This window comes from Ornithorhynchus anatinus, chromosome 9, assembly GCF_004115215.2.
Source record: "Ornithorhynchus anatinus isolate Pmale09 chromosome 9, mOrnAna1.pri.v4, whole genome shotgun sequence".
NCBI lineage: Eukaryota > Metazoa > Chordata > Mammalia > Monotremata > Ornithorhynchidae > Ornithorhynchus > Ornithorhynchus anatinus.
This window is the reverse complement of record NC_041736.1, coordinates 59,602,163-59,625,640: the sequence shown is the minus strand read 5'-3', so window position 1 is coordinate 59,625,640 and position 23,478 is coordinate 59,602,163. Positions and strand designations below refer to the sequence as shown.

Genomic DNA, 23,478 nt, shown 5'->3' with positions numbered 1-23,478 from the left:
GCATCCTGCCCCCCTCTCCTTCTTCAAGCCCCTCCACACCCCGCGGAAACCTTCAGCCACATAAAGACCTGACGAAGAACTGCCCACCCTTTAGGGTGATGCCCCTACCCCAGGTCCCAGACTGAGATGGAGGGAGAGCGGGAATTGGATCCCCGTTGTACGGAGGAGGAAACCGAGGCCCAGAGAAGTTCAGAGGCTCTCCAGAGGTCACCCAGCAAAGGCTGGGGGCCTGGCCACTCGATCCTCTCCTTCACCCTCTGGTCTCATGCCTCTTCACCCCGGGGTCCTTCCGTCTCCCCGCCCCTGGAGCGGATGGCAGGGGCTCCCGCTCCCAGCAAAATTAATAATAATAGTAGAAATGACAATGGTACCTGCTAAGCGCTATGTGTCGACCGCCGTTTTAAGCGCTGGGGTAGCTACAAGTTAATCAGGTTGAACACAGTCCCCGTCCCACATGGGGCTCACACTCTTAATCCCCATTTTGCAGATGAGGTGACTGAGGCACAGGGGAGTTAAGTGACTCGCCTAAAGTCACCCAGCCGGCAGTCGGAAAGCTGAAGCAGCTGCCCCTCGCCTACCCCCTCAGGCCGGGCCAGTAGCCCCGGGCCCACGGCGGCTTGACCCAGAGCAGTGAAACCCCAGGCACCTGTGAGGTTGGGGGCTAGATAACCCCGCAGCCCTTATCTCGCTGGAATGTCCGTGCCCTTGGCCGTGTCCTGATCCTATCCGGGAACGCCGCCGGATCCCCACATCCCACCGGGCCGAGAAAAAACCCCTTCCTCACCGCCGGCTTCCTGGTCCTCCACCATGGGGCGGACCCCCTTCTCCCCAACCCAAATCCGCCCTCCTCTCCAACTCCCCAGACAGAGTCGGTCCTTCCCGGCCAGACTTTGTCGATCTCCTATCCCGCCTCAGTTGCCCCGCCGTGGCTTTGGACTCCCTCCCTCCCTCCGTAGGACAGACCCCAGCTCAGTTCTCCCTATCCTCACAGTCTCACGGAAATCCCTCCTCCTCTGTGTCATTCCCAGCACTCCAAGGTGTGTCCACCCACCCCGGCTTCTATTTATTTCTCCCCCTCTAATAATAGTAATAATAATAATAATAATAATGGCATTTGTTAAGCGCTTACTAAGTGCCGGGCACTGTACTAAGTGTAGGGGTGAACACAAGCAGATCGGGTTGGACCCAGTCCCTGCCCCACGTGGGGGCTTACAGTCTTAATTCCCATTTTGCCACGAGGGAACTGAGGCCCAGAGAAGTGAAGTCACACCCCAGACAAGTGACAGGGCCGGGATTAGAACCCAGGTCCTTCTGAGTCCCGGGCCCGGACTCTATCCACCAGACCGTGCTGCTTCTCTACAGCCTTCGTAACCTCTAGGCTGCAAGCTCGTTGTGGGCAGGGAATGTGTCTACCAACTCTGCTACTTTGTACTCTCCCAAGCGCTTACTACAGTGCTCCGCACACAGTAAGCGCTTGTTAAATAAGAAGGACCGATTTATGAAAATATGTTTACTGTCTTGCACTGTTATTTATTTCGGATCACGCCGTGGCTCTGTCTTCTCCCGTTCGAACGGAAACTCCTTGCGGCGGGGAACGTGTCGCTTCTTTCTTCGGTACTTCACAGGAGCTTAGTACAGTCCCTGGCATCCAGCGGGCACCCAATAAATGCCGCTGCAGCTGCTCCTCCTCCTCCCTGGAAAGAGACTAGGTTGGAAACGTGAACGGTGTGATCATCACCACCGGGATCATCGTCACTGTAGTATTCGTACAGTACGTCTTAGGTTCCAACACTGTATTAAACACTGGGTTAGATACAAGCTGATGAGGTGAGACACGGGTTCCTGTCCCACAAGGGGTTCCCATCTAAGAGGGAGAGAGAACGGGTATTTTATTCATTGAACGGAGGAGGTGACTGAGGCCAGGAGAGGTGAAATGACTCGCCCAGGGTCTCCTGGCAGGGCAGTGGTTTTCCTGACTCCCCATCCAGGGCATTCCCCACTAGGCCACACTACAGCCCCCGAGGGCCAGGGACCGTATCCTGCCCACCCACGCATCTTTCCCTAGTGCTTGGAACAGGGCTCCGCACGCGGTAAGTGCATTCGTGGCTTGGGAGTCAGAGGTCATGGGTTCGAATCCCACATCCGCCACTTGTCAGCTGTGTGACCGTGAGCAAGTCACTGAATTTCTCTGTGCCTCAGTTCCCTCATGTGTAAAACGGGGATGAAGACTGCGAGCCTCCCGTGGGACAACCTCATTCCCCTGTGTCTGCCCCAGCGCTTAGAACAGTGCTCCGCACATAGTAAGCGCTTAACAAATACCGACATTATTATAAATACCATTCCTCCTATTTCTTCTCCTCCTCCTTCATAATTTTAATGATAAAGATGGTATTTGTTAAGCGCCTACTATGTGACAAGCCCTGTTCTAAGCGCAGGGTTGGGTACAAAGTAGTTGTCCCCCGTGGGGCTCGCAGGCTTCATCCCCGTTTTCCAGATGAGGTCACTGAGGCTCAGAGAAGCGAAGCCACAACAGCAGACAAGGGGCGGAGCCGGGGTTAGAACCCACGACCTTCTTCTTCTCTTCCTCCACTTCAGCCCCTACCCTTCGGTGCAGCCCCCTCGCCCTCCTGAGATGTCAGGCGCACATTCATTCGTTCATTCGGTCGTATTTATTGAGCGCTTACCGTGTGCAGAGCACTGGACTAAGCGCTCGGGAGAGGACAGCGGACCCACACGTCTCCTTGCTCCCCTCCGACCGTCCTCCTCCCTTGGCACCGGGACTCCTCACCGTTGGCCTCCGGCTCTCTCTCCTCCTCAGCCAGCGCCCCCCACCCCGACCCCCAGCCCCCACCGTTCCTCCTCCCTGCACCTCCCGAGCCCACCCCCCCGACTCGTCCGCAGGAGAAGCCGTGAGGCCTAGTGGGAAGACCGGGAGCCAGGAAGCCTGGGCGCCCGGCCCGGCCCGGCCCGGCCCGGCCCGGCCGCTCGCCCGCCGGGCGGCCTCCGAGGCCCGGGGCCGTCTCCGCGCCCCAGTTTCCACTTCCGTGAAAGGGGGACGGCGAAACGTCCCACCGCGAGCCCCGCGCGGGACGAGGCCCGCGTCCCGTCGGATGGGTTCCCGTCCCCGCCGCTCGGCCCGGAGCCCCCTCGACGCCGGCGAGGAGAGAGGGGGCGTCAGGGGCGGAGGAGGCGGGGTCTCCCTTCGGGGGGCGCCGCCGACCCGGGGGGCCGCGGGGCGGAGGAGGAGGTGTCGGCCCGGTAGAGGCGGGCCCGGCCCCGGCAGCAGCCCCAGCGGGCCAGCAGCAGGAAGCAGTCGCGGCGGAAGGCCTCGGTGAAGATGGCGTACAGGAAGGGGTTGGCGCAGGAGTTGATGGGGTAGAAGACCACCAGGAGCAGCTTGGAGTGGGACAGGGTGATGAGGGGGGCGTGCAGGGCGGCCGACAGGGCGAAGAAGGAGATGGGCGCCAGGCACAGGAAGTCGGTGAAGATGAGCACCGCCATGCGCTTGGCCACCTGGGCGTCGCCGGCCGAGGCCGGGGCCGGGGCCGACGCCGTCGAGCGGCTCCTCACGGCGGCGAAGATGCGGGCGTAGCAGACGCAGACGGCGACGAAGGCGGCCACGTTGAGGCCCAGGAGGACGAGGACGTAGGCCCGGGCGGGCGCGGAGGCCACGTCCATGGGCAGGCAGATGCTGACCTTGGTGTAGCCGCTGACGCCCAAGAGGGGCAGGGCGGCGGCGGCCCCGGCCAGGAGCCAGCCGGCGGCCATGACCGCGGCCGCGTGGCGCAGACGCGGGCGCCGCTCCCGCCTCAGGGCGTGGGCGATGGTGTGCCGGCGCTCCAGGGTGATGGCGGTCAGCGTGTAGACGGAGAGCTCGCTGGCGAAGACGGTGAGGAAGCCGGCGGCCCGGCAGCCCGGCCCGGTCTGCCAGTCGATGGCGTGGTCGTGGTAGCGTCCGCGGGTGCGGGCGTCCGCCCCGGCGATGAGCAGCAGGTAGAGGCCCGTGCAGAGGTCGGCGAAGGCCAGGTGGCACATGAGGAAGCGCGGCACGGTCAGCTTGGCCCGGCTGCTCAGCAGCACCGAGAGGACCACGCCGTTCCCGCCCACGGCCAGGAGGCCCACGGCCCAGAGCAGGACGCGTAGGCCGGCGGGGCCTACGATGTCCTCGCACGGGTTGAAGGCGTCCGGCTCGGGGGCGCAGGTCACGGCACCCCCTCTCCCGCCGCCGCACAGCCCGTAGTCCCACTCGCCCCCCGCTTCCAGATCCGGGTCCCCGGCGTCCCCGCCCGGGGGGCCGGTCCACCCTCTCCCCTCGCCCGCCTCCGGCCTCAGCAGGGACGCGTTGCAGATGGGATGCGGCTCCAAGCTGGAATCGGACAAGAAGCGGCCGGTCAGTCGTCGCTATCTACTGGGTGCCTGATCGGGGCGCCGGCCTGAACTGGACGTGGGACTCGGGGATGGGGGCGGAGGCACCGTGGCCTAGTGGATCGAGCGTGGGCCCGGGAGTCAGAAGGACCTGGGTTCTAATCCCCACTCTGCCACTCGTCTGCCGTGTGACCCGGGGCAAGTCACGTCACTTGTCTTAGAGAAGCAGCATGGCGTAGCGGCTTGAGGCTGGGCCTGGGAGTCAGAAGGACCTGGGTTCTAATCCCGGCTGCGCCACCCATCTGCCGTGTGACCGTGGGCGAATCAGTCGTTCTAGGAGTGGGCGTAGAGGCCGGAGCGGGGGGTCCTGGGGTCCGGGGGCCCGGTGGTGGGGGACTCACGGGTGGCGGTGCCCTTGGATGAAGGCGCAGCAGTGGCTGGGGTAGGTGAGGTCGGCGTCCAGCAGGGCGGTGAGCCGGTCCAGCCCGGGCAGGGTCTTCAGCCGATAGGCCGACCTGGCCCGGAGCTTCTTCACGGCCTCCAGCCCGCCCCGCGGGAGGGCCCGGACGCTGGTGCCGGAAACGTCCCTGGGGGGAGGCGGAGAGAGATAAAGCGGGGTGGGCACCGGGCCCTCCCAGGGCCCCAGCGGGGTGGGGGGGGCGAGAGGGTGGACGACAGTATTAGCGGAGCCACTGAGGACCCCCTTGCCAGCCAGGACAACTCTCCCACCATCGGAGGGTCTGGGCCCTGCCCATCCCACCCGGCTGAGACCCCCGGCGCCCGCCTCCGCTCCAAGGGTCTTCACCCACCCGGCCACGTGTCCAGGAGGGGTAGAGCTGTTGAGAAGTGGACTGGGCAGAGGGTTGAGACAGAGGGGCGGCCTTGGGCAAGTCACCGTACTTCTCTGTGCCTCAGTTACCTCATCTGTGAAAGGGGGATTGAGACTGGGAGCCCCCCGAGAGACAGGGACTGTGTCCAGATTGCTTGAAACCACCCCGGTGTTTAGTAGAGTGCTCGGCACATAGTAAGAGCTTAACAAATACCACAATTATTATTAGTTTATTGATTTTTATTAATGTCTATCTCCTCCTCTAGACTGTAGATAAGCTCATCGTGGACAGGGAATAATAATAATAATAATAACGTTGGTATTCGTTAAGCGCTTACTAGGTGCCGAGCGCCGTTCTAAGCGCTGGGGGAGATACGGGGGAATCAGGTTGTCCCACGTGGGGCTCACACACTTTTAATCCCCATTTTCCAGATGAGGGAACTGAGGCACAGAGAAGTGAAGTGACTCGCCCATAGTCACACAGCTGGCAAGTGGCGGAGCCGGGCGTCGAACTCATGACCTCTGACTCCGAAGCCCGGGCGCTTTCCACCGTCTTGTCCTCTCCCAAGCGATCAGTACAGTGCTCTGAACTAGGGGCCCGACCGGGGCCGGTGGCTGTCGAGGATGGGGGGAGGGAGATGGGATTGGGGGAGCACTTACAGAACGACGGGGCCAGTGGCCCCCAGGAAGACCTTGTCTGGCAGTTCTTCCAGGAGGTGGTTGTCGCTCAGATTCCTGGGGGGACGCGGAGAGGGATTCGGGGGGCAGCACAGAGTGAGAACACAGTTATAATGATAAGAAGAAGAAGGATGGTACTTGTTAAGCACTTACTATGTACCAGGCACTGTACTAAGCGCTGGGGTACGAGTTAATCAGGTCGAACACAGTCCCCGTCCCACTTGAGGCTCACACTCTTAAGCCCATTTCGAAGATGAGGGAACTGAGGCCCGGAGAAGCAAAGTGATTTGCCCAAGATCACCCAGCAGACATGTGGACAGGTCGTGCAGCCGGGATTAGAACCCAGGTCCTTCTGACTCCCAGACCTGGGCTCTACCCAGGTAGAGAAGCAGCGTGGCTCCGTGGAAAGAGCCCGGGCTTGGGAGTCAGAGGTCGTGGGTCTGAAACCCGGATCTGCCACCTGTCAGCTGTGTGACCGTGGGCAAGTCACTTCACTTCTCTGTGCCTCAGTGACCTCATCTGGAAAATGGGGATGAAGACTGCGAGCCCCACGTGGGGCAACCTGATTACCCTGTAATAATAATGTTGGTATTTGTTAAGCGCTTACTACGTGCCGAGCACTGTTCTAAGCGCTGGGGGAGATACAGGATAATCAGGTCGTCCCACGTGAGGCTCACGATTAATCCCCATTTTACAGATGAGGTAGCTGAGGCACAGAGTATCTACCCCAGCGCTTAGAACAGTGCTCTGCACATAGTAAGCGCTTAACAAATACCAACTTTATTATTATTATTACCCACTAGATCACTCTGCTTCTCCAGCAGTTATGAGGGTCTCCTCCCTCCTCCCCGAGGAAGGAAAGGCCAGAAACCAACAGAGTCAGGGAGGCCGAGGGTCCTAGTGGAGAGAGCCTCGAGATGGGAGACCCTGGTTTTACTCTCAGCTTGGCCCCCCAGGGCTTAGCACAGTGCTTGGTACGTAGTAACCCTTCCCCAGATGCCACAGCCTTTACTGTTATTATTAGTTCTGCCCCTGAATACTATGTGACCTCGGGTGAGTCACTGAACCTCTCTGGGCCTCAGTTTCCTCTTCTGGAAAATGGGGATCCTACTCCCGCTCTCTCACCCCTTCAGACCACACCGAGAGCCCCACGTAGGGTGGGGCTGTGTCGGATCTGATGACCCCAAACCGACCCCCAAGTGCTTAGCACTTAGCAGGTGCTGACAGCTTGCTGATGAGGAGGGAGGAGGAGTAGGAAGAAGGGAGAGGGAGAGGAGGGGAGGAGGAAGAGGAGAAGGAACAGGAAGAAGGGGGAGGAGGAGTGGAAGTGGAGAAGGAGGAAGGAGAAGGGGGAGGAAGAAGGGGAAGATGAAAGGGGAGAGGAAGGAGAGGGGCTAGAGGAAGAGGAGGAAGGGGGGGGGAGAAGAAGGAGGAAGAGGAGGAGGAAGAGAGGTAGAAGAAGGGGGAAGAGGAGGAGGAGGAGGAGGAGGAGGAAGAGAGGTGGAAGAAGGGAGAAGAGGAGGAAGAAGAGGGGAAGGAGGAGCAGTAGGAAGAGAGGTGGAAGAAGGGGGAGGAGGAGAAGGAAGAGGGGAGGAGGAAGAGAGGTGGAAGAAGGGGGATGAGGAGGAGGAGGAGAGGTGGAAGAAGGGGGATGAGGAGGAGGAGGAAGAGGGGAGGAGGAAGAGAGGTGGAAGAAGGGGGAGGAGGAGGAGGAGGAGAGGAGGAGGGATAGTCACAGTTCATCCAGTTGGGTTCCATTGAAAGCGTAGTTCTGGATTTCCCGAATTCCATTTCTCCTCAGCCACCTGCGGGAGGAGGAAAATGTTTTAGGTCCGCCCAGAGGAACCCCCCCCTCTTGGGGGGAAGGCAGGCAGCTAAAGGGGATGGAAGAGTAGTGTGCCCCATGGAAAACGTGTGCGGGTGGGAGTCAGGAGATCTGGGTTCGAGTCCCAGCCCTGTCACCGGCTTGCTGAGTGACTCGGGGCCAGCCACTTCACTTCCCTGGGCCTCAGTTTTCTCACCCTTAAAATGGAAAGAAGGATCCCCACTCTCCCTCCCTCTCTCTTCGACTGTGAGCTCCAGGTGGGACAGGGCCTGGGTCTGATCTGGCTCTCTTGCATCTAACCCAGTGCTTAGCACAGTGGTGTAACACCTGGGAGCGCTCAGTCAATACCTCGATCATTAATAAAAAAAACAAAAAAGCCCAGGGGGAGGAGACGCGCCATCTCCAACAGACAGAAGAGAACAGGAGATGACAGTCAATCGAGCAGGACTGAGTAGTCAGGGGTAGCGGCCGTTCAGCTGCGTGGCTACCCGTCCCAGGCGGCTACTTGGTGGCCAAATCTGCAGGTTTCTAGTCCTGGTTGCTGTGGACCTCCTAGCACGGAGGCCCGGCGTAGTCAGAGGGTCTCGCTGACCCTCCCTTCCCCATCCCCCTCGCCTCAGGGTGGTCGATGCCCTCCCCCCATTTTTCCCCACCCTATTGTCCAGTTGTGCCCTCCAGCAGACAGAGAAGCAGTGTTGCCTAGTGGCTAGAGCACAGGCCCTGGGAGTCAGGAGGACCTGAGTTCTAATCCTGCCTCTGTCACTTGTCTGGCGGATGACCTTGGGCAGTTACTTCACTTCTCTGGGCTTTAGTTACCTCAAAATGGGCGTTAAGATTGGGAGCCCCGTGCGGGATATAGACTGTGTCCAACCTGATTAACTTGTATCCACCCCAATGCTTAGTACAGTGACTGGTCATATTCCTTCATTCATTCAATCATATTTATAGCGAATACTTAAATACAATAAAAATAACCAAAAACCAGGCCTAGCAGGCTGCAGATTCAGCAACAAACCGCTACTTCATTCATTCAGTTGAATTTATTGAGCACTTACTGCATAGAGAACACTGTACTAAGCGCTTGGGAGAGTACCGTGTATTAAGAAACGGATGTATTCCCTGCCCACAGTGAGCTTACAGTTTAGAGGGGCAGACAGACATTAATAATGATAAGTAAAGGATGGATATGGACATAAGGGGTGTGGGGCTGAGAGGGGGGATGAATGAAGGGAGCAAGTCAGGTTGATGCAGAAGGGAGAGGGAGAAGAAGAAAAGGGGGGCATAGTCAGGGAAGGTCTCTCGGAGGAGATTTGACTGTGAGCCCGTTGTGGGCAGGAACTGTGCTTAGTACAGTGCTTTGCACACTGTAAGCGCTCAATAAATACGACTGAATGAATGAATAAGGCTTTAAAGAGGGGTAGAGTCATTGTCGGATATGAAGAGAGAGGGCATTCCAGGCCAGAGGCAGGATGTGGGCGAGATTGAGAAGGTTGGCATTAGAGGAGCGGGACCCATCCTTGGTGCCCACCTCCGGAACCCCAGACTCCTACAGCTCCGAGTGTTGGGGGGATGGGGGAGACCCCGTGGACAGACCCTCCCCACAGCAGGAGAGGAGCCCCGGGCCCACCTGCAGGGGAAAAGACCCCAGTGACCAGTCACTTACAGGGTAATGTGCTCAGAACTCAGCCCGGCGAACGCGTTCCTGCTCACAGTCCGGATATGCAGGTTGTCTTGGATGTCCCTGGGAGAGGCAGAGCAGAGAGGAGGGTGGGGGGGCGAGGAGAGTCTGGCACTTCGGCAAGAGGGCAGTCCCGGGGTCGGGGAAGGGGATGCGGGAAAAACTAGCCGAGTGTCCGGAAATCGAGGGGATGCAGAAAGGTTTGAGGCCCCGGCTCTGTGGAATGCTGGGATAGGCCTAGATCAATTTGAAAATTTGCTCCCAGTGGGGGTCAGGGTCAGCCGGGACATTCCCCACCTGTGGCTAAAGGGGGAAGAGTCTTTTCTTGGTGGGGGGCGGCTTCAAAGAAGCAACAGAAAGAACCACAATTTTGGGGCGGGTCCCCTCCCGCCCCCGGAGCCCGGCACCAGATACGGCCCGAGAACGTGACCAGAGGTCGGCGTTGCCGAGGTCTACGTCCAGGACCGGGCGGAAGGGGAAGCGAACTGAACCAGGGTGAGACTCTGGCTCCTTCCCCACAGAAAAGGTAAGAGGAGGAAGAAGAGGAGGGCCCTAGCTAGTTCATTCATTCAATCATATTTACTGAGCGCTTACTGAGTGCAGAGCACTGTACTAAGCGCTTGGAATGGACAACCGGGCAACAGATAGAGATAATCCCTGACCCACTATGGGCTCACAGTCTAAAACGGGGAGACAGACAACAAAACCAAACAAGTAATCAGGCATCGGTACCAATAACAGTCTATCCGACGTACGGACAACAGGGGCGAAGCCGGCGGGGTCAATCAGTGAGTCGATCCAGGGTATTTATGGAGCGCTTACAATGTGCAGGGCACTGTACTGAGCACGTGGGAGAGGATAATTCAACAATATAACAGACACCTTTCTTGCCCACAATGAGCGGACGGTCCAGAGGGGCCCTGTCTGTCAGGCTGAGTCCCGGAGCGGGGGGCCGGGGCTTGGACAGACCAGGGGGACCCTCACGGTCCAGAGACCCCCGGGGGCTGGTGGGGGCGGGAAGAGCCTCGAGGCAAACCTTACAGCAGCACGGGCTGGGGGGACTGGATCCTGTGAACTGCAGGCAGAAGTCTGAGGCCCGTGTTGGATATTAACCTGGAGAAGAGAAGCGGCCTGGCTTAGTGGAAAGAACACGGGGCTTGGAGTCAGAGGTCGTGGGTTCTAATCCCGCCTCCGCCACTCATTCATTCAGTAGTATTTATTGAGCGCTTACTATGTGCAGAGCACTGTACTAAGCGCTTGGAATGAAGAAGTCGGCAACAGATAGAGACGGTCCCTGCCGTTTGACGGGCTTACGGTCTAATGGGGGGAGACGGACAGACGAGAACGATGGCGATAAATAGAGTCAAGACAGACAAGAACAATGGCAATAAATAGAGTCACTCGTCTGCTGGGTGATCTTGGGCAAGTCACCTCACTTCTCTGGGCCTCAGTTACCGCCTCTGTCAAATGGGGACTAAAAGTGTGAGCCCCGCGTGGGACAACCTGATCACCCTGTATCTACCCCGGCGCTTAGAACGGTGCTTGGCACATAGTAAGCGCTTAACAAATACCGTACTTATTATTATTATTAGATGGAGAGGGGATGACAGGGTTGCGGGGGGAAGAAGAGAGAGAGCCGTGTTCAGTGCTAAGGTGTCTCACCCCAAGACTGGGGCTGGGGAGCGGGCAATACGGCTCTGCTGGCAGGGTAAAGCTTTGGTTTATAGGCCCCTGCAGAGCTCTGTACCGGGCGCCTACTCTGTGCCCAGTCCTGTTCTGAGCACCTATTGTGTGCAGAGCCCTGTACTGAGCTCCTACTGTGTGCAGAGCCCTTTACTGAACTCCTACTGTGTGTAGAGCCCTATACTGAGCACTTACGGTGTGCAGAGCCCTGTACTGAGCTCCTACTGTGTGCAGAGCCCTATACCTAACACTTACTATGTGCAGAGCCCTGTACTGAGCACCTATTGTGTGCAGGGCCCTGTACTGAGCACTTATTGGGTGCAGAACCCTGTACTGAGCTCCTACTGTGTGCAGAGCCCTATACCTAACACTTACTATGTGCAGAACCCTGTACTGAGCACCCATTGTGTGCAGGGCCCTGTACTGAGCACTTATTGAGTGCAGAGCCCTGTACTGAACACTCAGTGAGTGCGGAGCCCTGTACTGAGCACCTACTGTGTGCAGATCCCTGGAGCTTCGTCACCATGGCTCCCTCACCCTGCTAAGCTCCCCCTGCGCCGGCAGAGTTCGGCAGACTCCAATTAAACCCTCTCTCATCCCTTGTCTTCCCCTCTCAGGCAAGTCTGATCTGGACATTTCTGCCGTTTCCTCCACCCAGAAATGTACCATCCCTGGAAAACTCCCAGAAATCTCCCGGAAAGGCCAGAAAAGTCCCGTCCTAGATCCAGCACAGGAAAGCAAAGGGCCTGGATTTGGCTCTGTTGGAGCTGAGAAACCGAAGTCTTCCCAAGGACGCTCATTACCGGGCCTTACATAAGGCGGAGAGAAACCCTTCTGGAACCCGGCAGACTATAGAAGGGGAGTCAGCTTGAGTGGACGCGCTGCTTATAAAATAAGCATTTGTGCCGTCTCGATTGTGCCCAAACCCCCACGTTGCCATGACGACATCCTCCCCCAAATTACAGCCCGGGCAGCTGGAGAGAGTTTCAACATTTTCCTTCTAATCGCCGGCCAGAAGCCGGGGGGGGGGGGGGGGGGGGGGGGGGCGGTTTCTCTTGCGGCCTTGACCCCAGCGAGGAACGACTGAGAAGTAGCGTGGCCTAGTGGCTAGACCCCGGGCCTGGGAGTCAGAGGACCTGGGTTCTAATCCTGGCTCCGCCACTTGTCTGCTGTGGGATCTTGGGCAAGACGCTTCGCTCCTCTGGCCCTCGGTGACCTCATTTGTAAAATGGGGATGAAGATCGCGAGTCCCCTGTGGGACGGGGACTGTGTCCAACCTGATTAGCTTGAATCCACCCCAGTGCTTAGTACGGTGCCTGGCACATAGTAGGCCCTTAACAAATACCATCCAAAAAACCCCCACCATTCATTCATTCATTCGATAGTATTTATTGAGCGCTTACTATGGGCAGAGCACTGGACTAAGCGCTTGGAATGGACAAATCGGTAGCAGATAGAGACGGTCCCTGCCCTTTGACGGGCTTACAGCCACCATCATCGGCCATCTCCCGGCAGAGCAAGAAGGAGCCGCCAGACCCCTGAAGACCTATGTCACGCTCCCTTTTCCTCACTTCTATTGGGTCTTCCTGAACGGATGGGGAGACTGAGGCTCAGAGAGGGCGGCGACTTACCCCAGCTCACACAGCAACACTGTGTCCAACCTATCTTCTATCTACCCCGATCCGGCACATAGTAAGCCCTTAACAAATATCATTCTTCTTATTATTACATAGGAAGTGCTTAACAAACACCTCAATTATAATTATTATAAATACAGCAATCTGTACACAGTAAGTGTCCACTAAAGTGATCTATCCACCACAGGGGCTCAGTCCAGCGCTCTACACACAGTAGGTGCCCAGTACAGCGCCCTGCAAACAGCCGGCACCTAGTAGACACTCAAGAGAGCACCTGACACAGAACAGGAGCCCCGTTCGGATTAAGACCGTGAGACCCGTGTAGGACAGGGACTGTGTTCAACTATGCCAAGCGCTTAGTACAGTGTTTTGCACACAATAAGCGCTCAATAAATACGATTGATTGAATGAATGAATGAACCTGGTTTGCTTGTATCCACCCCGGTGATTAGTACAGTGCCTGGCACAGAGTAAGTGCTTAACAAATATCACAATTATTATTATTATTATTATTAGTTCCAGACTTTTCACTCCTCCCTGTTCTGCCCCTCCCCTCCCTTGGGCCCAGCTCCCAAAGGGTCTGGAAGTGTCACTCACAGGTAGCGGAGGCTGGGGAGGGTCTGGAAGGCCTTGGGGTCGATGCGGACGAGCTTGTTGGCTTTCTCGATTCTTCTGCAAGGGAGGGAAAACGGCCCGGGTTTGTTGGGGGGATGGAGGAGGCACGCTTTCTTAGACAAGCAGCGTGGCCTGGCGGAAAGAGCCCGGGCTTGGGAGTCAGAGGACGTGAGTTCTCATCCCAGCTCCGCCACGTGTCAGCTGGGTGACCTTGGGCAAGTCATTTCACTTCTCTGGGCCTCAGTGACCTCATCTGTGAAATGGGGATTAAGACGGTGAGCCCCACATGGGACAACCTGATTATCTTGTAGCGACATCAGGGCTTAGAACAGTGCTTGACTCATAGTGAGCGCTTAACAAATACCACAATTATTATTATTATTATTTCTTGTTCCCTGTCTCCAACCCGGCCTCCGACCCACTCCCTCCCAGGGGGCAACGTTTCAGGGGGCAAATTTGGGGAGGGAGGTGGGGAAGGGGCAGAGGAGGGGAGGGTCTCGGATCTGGGATGGAAGGACCAGCTGCCTCACTGTGGGCTGGAAGGGGGTGGAAGGGGGAGGAGAGGCCGACAGACCTCCCGTACTGGGAGAACTGGGAGAAATGGGAGAAGCAGCACGGTGTGATGAGCCCGGGCCTGGGAGCCCAGAAGGTCATAGGTTTTACTCCCAGCTCCGCCGCTTGTCTGCTGTGTGACCTGGGGTAAGTCACTTCACTTCTCTGGACCTCATCTGTCAGAGGGGATTGAGACTGTGAGCCCCATGTGGGACAGGGACTGTGTCCAACCCGATTTGCTGGCGTCCACCCCAGCGCTTAGTACAGTGGCTGGCACATAGAAGAAGCATAGAGAAGCAGCGTGGCTCACGAGAAGCAGCGTGGCTCACTGGAAAGAGCACGGGCTTTGGAGTCAGAGGTCATGGGTTCAAACCCCGGCTCTGCCACTTGCCAGCTGTGTGACTTTGGGCAAGTCACTTCACTTCTCGGTGCCTCAGTTCCCTCATCTGTAAAATGGGGATTAAGACTGTGAGCCCCACGTGGGACAACCTGATTCCCCTGTGTCTACCCCAGCGCTTAGAACGGTGCTCGGCACATAGTAAGCGCTTAACAAATACCAACATTATTATTATTATTGCATAGCAAACACTTAACAAATGCGTGAGAAGCAGCGTGGCTTAGTGGAAAGAGCACGGTCTTGGGAGTCAGAGGACGTGGGTTCTAATCCCGGCTCTGTCACTTGTCTGCTGTGTGACCTTGGGCACTTAGCCTCTTTGTGCCTCAGTTACCTCACATTCTGTAAAATGGGGATTAAGATTGTGAGCCCCACAGGGGACAATCTCATTAGCTTGTATCTACCCCAGTGCTTAGAACAGTGCTTGGCACCTAGTAAGCGCTTAATAAATACCATCATTCATTCATTCATTCAATCCTATTTATTAAGCGCTTACTGTGTGCAGACCACTGTACTAAGCGCTTGGAAAGTCCAATTCGGCAACAGATAGAGACAATCCCTACCCAACAACAACGGGCTCACAGTCTAGAAGCGGGGAGACAGACAACAAAACGAAACCAGTAGACGGGCATCAATAGCAGCAAAATAGATAAATTATTAAATGCTATTATTATTATTACTATCATTATTACACCCCCCATACTGGGAGAACTGGGGGGACATGTCTACCCCTCCTTTCATTCCATCATTCATTTGGTCATATTTACTGAGCACTTACTAAGCACCTTAAGAAAGAACAACACAACAATGAACACTGCTCAGCATTGAATAGAACAGTGCTTAATAATGTTGTATTTGTTAAGCGCTTACTGTGTGCAGAGCACTGTTCTAAGCACTGGGGTAGACACAGGGGAATCAGGTCGTCCCACGTGGGGCTCACAGTCTTCATCCCCATTTTACAGATGAGGTCACTGAGGCCCAGAGAAGTGAAGTGACTTGCCCACAGTCACACAGCTGACAAGGGGCAGAGCCGGGATTCGAACCCATGACCTCTGACTCCAAAGCCCGTGCTCTTTCCACTGAGCCACGCTGCTTCTCATGATTGGCACAGTGCTTGGCACATAGTAGGTGCTTAACAAGTACTATTATTTTTTTTTCTCCCTTCTAGACTGTGAACTCACTGTGGGCAGGGAAAGTCACTGTTTAGTGCTGTATTGTACTTTCCCAAGCACTTATTATGGTGCTCTGTACATGGTAAGCACTTAATATGCTTCCACGGGGAAGCAGCGTGGCTCAGTGGAAAGAGCTCGGGCTTTGGAGTCAGAGGTCATGGGTTCGAATCCCTGCTCTGCCACTTGTCAGCTGTGTGACTGTGGGCAAGTCACTTCACTTCTCTGTGCCTCAGTTACCTCATCTGGAAAATGGGGATTAATACTGTGAGCCCCACGTGGGACGACCTGATTCCCCTGTGTTTACCCCAGCGCTTAGAACAGTGCTCTGCACATAGTAAGCACTTAACAAATACCAACGTTATTATTATTATTAATAATAAATATGATTGAATGAATGAAAGAATAAACAGTGACATTCCCTGCCCACAACGAGCTTACAGCCCTTTCCATGCCAGGAGAGCCAGGGGAACGTATCTACACCCCCCTCATGCTGGGAGAACTGGGGGAACATGTCTAGACGCCCCCTGTGCTGGGAGAACCAGGGGACTGTATCTTCCGCCCAACTTCCAGGCTGGGAGAACTGGGAGAACATTTCTAATAATAATAATAAATGTGGTATTTGTTAAGCTCTTACTATGTGCCAGGCCCTGTGTTAAGCGCTGGGGTGGATACGAGCAAATTGGGTTGGATGCAATCCCTGTCCCACGTGGGGCTCACGGTCTCAATCGCAATCATTCATTCAATAGTATTTATTGAGCGCTTACTATGTGCAGAGCACTGTACTAAGCGCTTGGAATGGACAAATGGGTAACAGATAGAGGCGGTCCCTGCCCTTTGACGGGCTTACGGTCTAATCCCGGGAGACGGACAGACAAGAACAATAGCAATAAATAGAAGCAAGGATCAGAAGCTTGTAGGTTCGACTCCTGCCCGGCTCGCAAGTAGACTGTAAACCCGTCCATGGGCGGGGACTGTCTCTATCTGTTGCCCAATTGTACATTCCAAGCGCTTAGTACAGTGCTCTGCACATAGTAAGCGCTCAATAAATGCTATTGAATGAATGAACCCTCCCACCCCCACGCCGGGAGAATGGGGGAATGTACCTACCCGTCCACCCCATACTGGGAGAACTGGGGAAATGTATCTACGCCTCCCCGTATTAGGACGGGGGAATGCGTCTATACTGTCCTCTCCTCCCCGGCCTGGAGAACCAGAGGAATGTGTCTAGACCCCCCATCCCAGTGCCTGGAGGACTGGGGCAATGTGTTTACCCCCTCCGTGCCTGGGGGACGGTGTTAAGACCCTGGCCCAGCTCCTCGCAGGGGGAGAGGGGGCAGGATCCGGTCACTCACATCTCCATCAGCCTGGGCAGGTTGGAGAAGACGTTGGCTTCGATGGTCTCCAGGGCGTCGTTCTGAGAGATCTCTCTGAGGAGAAAGGAGCCAAGAGGCTGGAGCCGGCAGTGCCCACGGGAGAAGGCCGGGCCAGGCCCCTCTCTGCCCCTGCCCCTCCCCACCCGCCCCCAGCCCGCACACTCGAGCCACCCCAAGAACTCAAGCTGGGGAAAGGGCAGATCTGGACCAGGGGCAGCTCCCCGCCCAAGTGGTAGCTCCCTGTGGGCAGGGACTGGGTCTTGAGCTTCTTTGGTCCTTCCTCAGATGCCCAGTACATCGCACTGCACCCGGGGGGTGCCCAGTACAGTGCACCGTAACCAGGGGTGCTCAGTACAGGGCACGGCAGCCAGGGATGCTCGATACAGTCAAGGGTATTTAATGAGCACTTAATGTGTGCAGACCGCCGTACTAAGCACTTGGGAGAGTACGAAATAGAATAAGGGACATTTCCTGCCCACAACTGCACCCAGGGGCGCTCAGTACAGAGCACGGGCCTGGGAGAGTTAGAAGGGCCTACGCTCTAATCCCGGCTCCGCCACCTGTCTGCTGTGTGACCTTGGGCACGACACTTCACTTCCTCCGTGCCTCATTTTCCTCATCTGTAAAATGGGGTTGAAGACTGCGAGCCCCGGGTGGGACAAGGGATCGTATCCAACCCGCTTTGCTCGTCTCCACCCGAGCTCTTAGAACAGTGCCTGGCACATGGTAAGCGATTAACAAATACCACAATGATTATTTTTATTATTATTGCCATAATTATTATCCTAATCACTATTGTCATTATGATTATTTTCAGTGCCTGTCACATGGTAAGGGCTTAACAAAGACCATTAAAAAAGCCCAGTGCCTGGCACGTAATAAGCGTTTAAACAAGTGCCTCTCACAAAAAATAGCATCGATGAATACACGAGCCATTTCCTGTTGGCGGTCAAGAGACGGCCAAGTGACCAGGTCAGGGCTGTGTCCTGAGCAGGGGTCAGTCACAAAATGTCCCTCAGGGTGGGAAGGAATACATACATTTTCACCAGGGAGTTCAGTCCCGAGAACGCTCCTCTCTGAATGACCCTCAGCTTGGTGAGCACAAATCTCCTGAAATCACAGAGGAGACGCCGTCAGGCGGCCGCGGGGGAAGACGGAGGCAGGGGGATGGAAAATTGGGCAGAGGTACCCCCTCCCAACCCCCCTCCCAACCCACACCCCACCGGCCTCTATTTTGGGCGGGCATCTCCTGGGGAAGACGGTTGCATGGAAAGAACCTTCCTTTCCAGAAGTTAAAGGAAATGAGAACATTAAATGACCCCAAAAGCCGAGCGGGTGCATTCATTGAATCATATCTATTGAGCACTACTGTGTGCGGAGCACTGTACTAAGAACTTGGGAGAGTACGCTAGAACAATATAATAGACACATTCCCTGCCCACAGTGAGCTCACTGTAGTCTGGAGGGGAGATTGACATTAATAGAAATCAATAAATTAGGGATATGGACATGAATTCTGGGGGGTTGGGAGAGGGGGATGAATAAAGGGAGCAAGTCAGGGCGACGCAGAGGGGAGTGGGAGAAGAGGAAAGGAGGGCGCAGTCAGGGAAGGCTTCTTGGAGGAGAGGCCATGACCGATTCCGTCATCTGCAGGGGCCCACGGGCCAGCTTGAATCTACCCCAGTGCTTAGTACAGTGCCTGGCACATAGTAAGTGCAAAAAGACCCAGGAAATCAATCAGTGGTATTTACTGAGCGCTTATTGTGTGCGGAGAACTGTGCTAAGCGCTTGAGAGAGGACACTACAACAGAGTTGCTAGACAAATTCCCTGCCCACAGCGAGCTCACGGTCCAGAGTGGAAACCGGGCCACCCCGTGGAAGGGCTGACCGAGCTGGGCATCGTGCTTCAATCTGACCATCAGTGGGACTGACTGAGTGTCCACTGTATGCAACACACTGTGCTAAGCGCTGGGGAGAGAGAGAGATTGTCAGCTCCACGAGGGCAGGGATCCTGTCTACTTACTTTAAGGTGCTCTCCCAAGCGCTTAACTCAGTGCTCTGCACACAGTTAGAGCTCAGTGAACGTCGCTGAGTGAGTGATTGGTTGACAGTAGGAAGGCATTCATTCATTCGATCGTATTTATTGAGCACTTACTTTGTGCAGAGCACTGGACTAAGCGCTTAACACTGTACTAAGCGTTTAGCACTTAAACACTCATCCCCGGTGGGAAGCAGCGTGGCTCAGTGGAAAGAACCCGGGCTTGGGAGTCAGAGGTCATGGGTTCGAATCCCGGCTCTGCCACTTGTCAGCTGGGTGACTGTGGGCAAGTCACTTCACTTCTCTGGGCCTCAGTGACCTCATCTGTAAAATGGGGATTAAGACTGTGAGCCCCACGTGGGACAACCTGATCACCTTGTATCTCCCTTAGAGCTTAGAACAGTGCTTGGCACATAGTAAGAGCTTAAGAAATACCATTATCCCCTGCCCTCGAGGGGCTTACGTCTAATGCTTCATCGGGCCGTCTCTGGCTCGTGACGGACCCCCCTGAGGGCACAGTGGCTTCTGGGGACTCACCGGGCTTTGGGCCGGGTTCTAATCCCGGGTCTGCCCTCGGCCTGCTGTGTGACCTTGGGTGGGTAAGTCACTGCCCCTGGGTGGGTTGAGGGGGGTCATGGAGGCCCGGCGGGGAGGGGGCCGGGCGGGGGTTCGGGGAGCCGTGGGAATCTGCCGGAGCGTCAACCCTCCCACGAAATATCCCCGGCGACCTTGAGATGTTACAGGCTCTGCCCCTTGCTGCTTTCCCCACCCGGCTTGGCACGGATGGAGTGATGGCGGGGGAGGGGGGGGAATAATAATAATAATAATAATAATAATAATGTTGGTATTTGTTAAGCGCTTACTACGTGCCGAGCACTGTTCTAAGCGCTGGGGTAGATACAGGGTAATCAGGTTGTCCCACTTGAGGCTCACACTTAATCCCCATTTTACAGATGAGGTAACTGAGGCCCAGAGAAGTGAAGTGACTCGCCCACAGTCACCCAGCTGACAAGTGGCAGAGACGGGATTCCCACCCATGACCTCTGACTCCGAAGCCCGGGCTATTTCCACTGAGCCACGCTGCTTGGGGAGAGGAAGGCTTGAGCATATACGCACTCACACACACACACTTTTCTCAGCCTTTTTCTGGACATTCAAGGCTTTTTATGGTATTTCTAAGCACTTAATAACAGTAAATGATAATTATTAATGATAATTATGGTATCTGTTAAGTGCTTACTATGTGCCAGCCACTGAACTAAGCGCTGGAGTGGATACAAGCAAATCGGGTTGGACGTAGTCCCTGTCCCACACGGGCCTCACAGTCTTCAACCTCATGTTCCAGATAAAGTAACTGAGGGCCGGAGAAGGGAAGTGGCTTGCCCAGGGTCACAGCAGACAAGCGGCGGGGCCGGGATTAGAACCCATGATCTTCTGACTCCCAGGCCTGGGCTCTATCTACTATGCCATGCTGCATATACTATGAGAAGCAGCGTGGCTCAGTGGAAAGAGCACGAGCTTTGGAGTCAGGGCTCATGAGTTCGAATCCCACTCTGCCGCTTGTCGGCTGTGTGACTGTGGGCAAGTCACTTAACTTCTCTGTGCCTCAGTTCCCTCATCTGTAAAATGGGGATTAAGACTGTGAGCCCCACGTGGGACAACCTGATTCCCCTATGTCTACCCCAGCGCTTAGAACAGTGCTCGGCACATAGTAAGCGCTTAACTAATACCAACATTATTATTATTATTACCTTCTCTGTGCCTCAATTACCTGTAAAATGGGGATTAAAACCGTGAGCCCCATGTAGGACAACCTGATCACCTTGTATCCCCCGGCGCTTAGAACAGTGCTTTGCACATAGTAAGCCCTTAACAGATACCAACATTATTATTATATTATGTGTCATTCATTCAGTCAGTCGGTCAGTTAGTCAGTCATATTTACTGAGTGCTTACTGTGTGCAGGGCACTGTATTAAGTGCTTGGGAAAGTACAGTATAACAATAAACAGTGATTTTTACCACCCATAATGAGTTTCCAGTCTTGCAGGTGGGAGACAGACATCAATACAAACAAATATGTACAGATATGTACATAAGGGCCAGGCACTGACCTAAGCACCGGGGCAGATATAAGGCAATCACGTTGGACACCGTCTATGTCCCTCGTGGGGCTCACAGTCTTAATCCCCATTTTACGGATGAGGGAACTGAGGCACAGAGATGTGAAGTGACTGGCCCGAGGTCAATCAGCAGACGAGTGGTGGAGCCGGAACTAGAACCCAGGTTCTTCTGACTCCCAGACCCGGGCTCTACCCACTAGGCCACGTTGCTTCCCCAAGTGGGGGCTGCTTTCTCTCTCCCTTTGCTTCCCCAGTGAGCTCCTCGGCCTCCTCCAGCCTCTAAGCAAGCTGGGTTTGGGAGGGGCTGAGATGAGAGCCCCTTTGTCCCTCGTCCCCCCACAGTCCTGCCCAGCCCACCACCCCTTTAGTGGCACCCCCCACCAACGGCAGCAAAATGTAGGAATGGGTCAAGGATGAGGGAGAGAACAGGTACCCCCATTTTACACTTGAGGAAACTGAGGCACAGAGAAGTTAAGTAAAATGGGGATTAGGACGGGGAGCCCCACGCGGGACAGGAACCGCGCCCAGCCCCATTTACTTGTATCCACCTCAGCGCTTAGTACGGTGCCCGGCACATAGTATGTGCTCAACAAATACCCCAGTTAATTAATTAAACGCAGGCACTAAGAGTGTCTGTAAAGGGGGAGGGGCGTCCTAACAGTCACCAGGGCAGCTGAGCCGCATTATCATGACGCCACCTTGAACCCATCTGGCGACCATTTTCCCACAGCGCTTTACCATCGGTGAATTCACTTCACCTTCGCCACATCATCCCTGTGAGGTAGGGAGAGACAAGATTCAGCCTCTCCATTTTATGGACGAGGGCAACCGAGGCCCGGATAGGAGTGGGGTTGACTCCCAGGCCCGAGGACGTTCACTGGCCAGGCCGGACCAGCACCCACAGCCCCGGCTGGCCGTGCCCTAAAGTGATTCAGGGCAGACTAGAGGAAGCCAAGTTGGCAACGTTGGCGAATTTCAGGTAAGAGGCAGTGTGGCCTTGTGGGAAGAACATGGTGCTGGAAGCCAGGAGACCTGGGTTCTAGTCCCGGCTCTACCCCTGGCCTGTTCTGTGACTTCGGGGGTGCCACTTAGGCTTTCTGGGCCTCGGTCTCCTCATCTATAAAATGGCGAGATGCTCCCTCCTCCTCCTCCTGTTTAGACTGTGAGCCCCGTGGGGGACGGGGACGGTGTCCGATCTCATCCTGTCTCAACCCCAGCCCTCGACACAGTGCTTGACGCACGGTAGTGCTTAAACGGTACCTTGGAAGCTCTTCGTGGACAGGGACTGTGTCTGATACACTACCGTGTTGTCTTCTCCCCAGCTCCTAGCACCCAGTGAGCGCTCAGTAAAGGCGACGGACGGACTGACTTTTTAATTGTTCGATTCTTGTTATCGTGGCCTGGGGACACCCCTGGATGCTTAACCCTTTGTGGTCCCACGGTGTGGAAGTGAAATTAGTGCTTTGGGGACCGAGGGGAGGTTGGAAGGCGGAAGGGGACGGGCTGACGGGGAGGGGAGAATGGTAGCAACGTTCAAAACGTAGACTTTGGTTTGGTCCCGAAATAGAGTTGCGTTGTTTTTTCTCGCTTGGGCCTTGAGAGGGTCCCCATCCCCCAGTGAGGCCCCACCCCACCTGTTGGATGACTTTCTTTTTTTTAATGGTATTCTTTAAGCGCTTACTATGTGCCAGGCACCATCGCTGGGGCAGATACAAGCTAATCGGGTTGGACACAGTCCCCGTCCCACATAGGGCTCACGTTCTCAATCTCCATTTTCATTCTTTCGTTCAATCGTATTTATTAAGCGCTTACTGTGTGTAGAGCAGATGAACATTTTACAGATGAGGGTATCAAGGCACAGAAGTGACTTACCCAAGGTCACACAGCAGGTCGACGGGATTAGGATAATAATAATAATAAAGATTGTAGTTTTTAAGCGCTTACCATGTGCCAAGCACTCAGGTCCTTCTGACTCCCAGGCCCGTGCCCTACCCGTGAGGCCGCTCTGCTTCTCTAGTGAACGGGTGGTATCTGAAGCCTCCCTCCTCCCCGTCTCTCTGCCCCCGGGGCCAAGGGACCCTGGCTTCCAGGCCCCTTGCGGACTCACAGCTCGTTGGCATCTCTGGGGATGTCGGCGGGCACCTCGGTCACCGGGCTCTCCTGGCACACGAAGACGCCACCGGAGCAGCGGCAGAGCCGGTGGTGGTAGCTGGCCCCGGTGCCCAGGACCGCCAGCCAGGAGACCAGAAGCAGAGCCATGCCCATGCCCGCCCCCCGGCCCTGCCCTGTCCCTCTGGGCACAGATCCTCGATGGCTCCCGGCGCCCTTAAGAGCAGGTCGGTCGGGGTGGGTCACGTGCCCCGGGGGGAAAGGCGGGGGACCCCGAGAGCCCGAGGCCGCGGCCCGGGGGAGATGCGGGAATGCCTGGCATAGTTGGCGTGTTTCCCCGAGACGGCCCCTCCCCGGGACAGGGCGCATCATCGCCGCCACAACAACTCCCTCAGGGCAGCTCCCACC

General features: G+C 55.9%; 1 protein-coding gene across 4 annotated transcripts; it reads right to left on the bottom strand.

Moving 5' to 3' along the window:
• Positions 1-2,980: 2,980 nt before the first annotated feature.
• LOC114814166 (follicle-stimulating hormone receptor-like) lies at positions 2,981-23,278 on the bottom strand. Of its 4 annotated transcripts, XM_029071582.2 has the most exons (10): positions 23,069-23,277; positions 17,840-17,911; positions 16,781-16,855; positions 13,293-13,367; positions 10,417-10,488; positions 9,361-9,438; positions 7,609-7,677; positions 5,855-5,929; positions 4,767-4,952; positions 2,981-4,366 (listed from the first exon to the last, which is right to left on the bottom strand). In XM_029071582.2, the coding sequence occupies exons 1-10, from the start codon at positions 23,224-23,226 to the stop codon at positions 3,175-3,177; spliced, it is 2,052 nt and encodes a 683-aa protein (XP_028927415.1). In that variant the 5' UTR covers positions 23,227-23,277; the 3' UTR covers positions 2,981-3,174. The 4 variants fall into 4 exon arrangements, with proteins under 4 accessions (XP_028927415.1, XP_028927417.1, XP_028927418.1 ...); XM_029071584.2 differs by lacking the exon at positions 10,417-10,488 and having other exon boundaries at positions 23,069-23,278; XM_029071585.2 differs by lacking the exon at positions 13,293-13,367 and having other exon boundaries at positions 23,069-23,278.
• Between the last annotated feature and the right edge of the window lie 200 nt (positions 23,279-23,478).

Coding starts and splice junctions, on each gene's coding strand:
- LOC114814166 (XM_029071582.2), bottom strand. CDS start 23,226: ATGGGCATGGCTCTGCTTCTGGTCTCCTGGCTGGCGGTCCTGGGCACC. Junction 16,856..17,839: donor CTGAACTCCCTGGTGAAAAT/GTATGTATTCCT, acceptor CTTTCTCCTCAG/AGAGATCTCTCAGAACGACG. Junction 4,953..5,854: donor GCCACTGGCCCCGTCGTTCT/GTAAGTGCTCCC, acceptor GCCTCCCCCCAG/GGACGTTTCCGGCACCAGCG.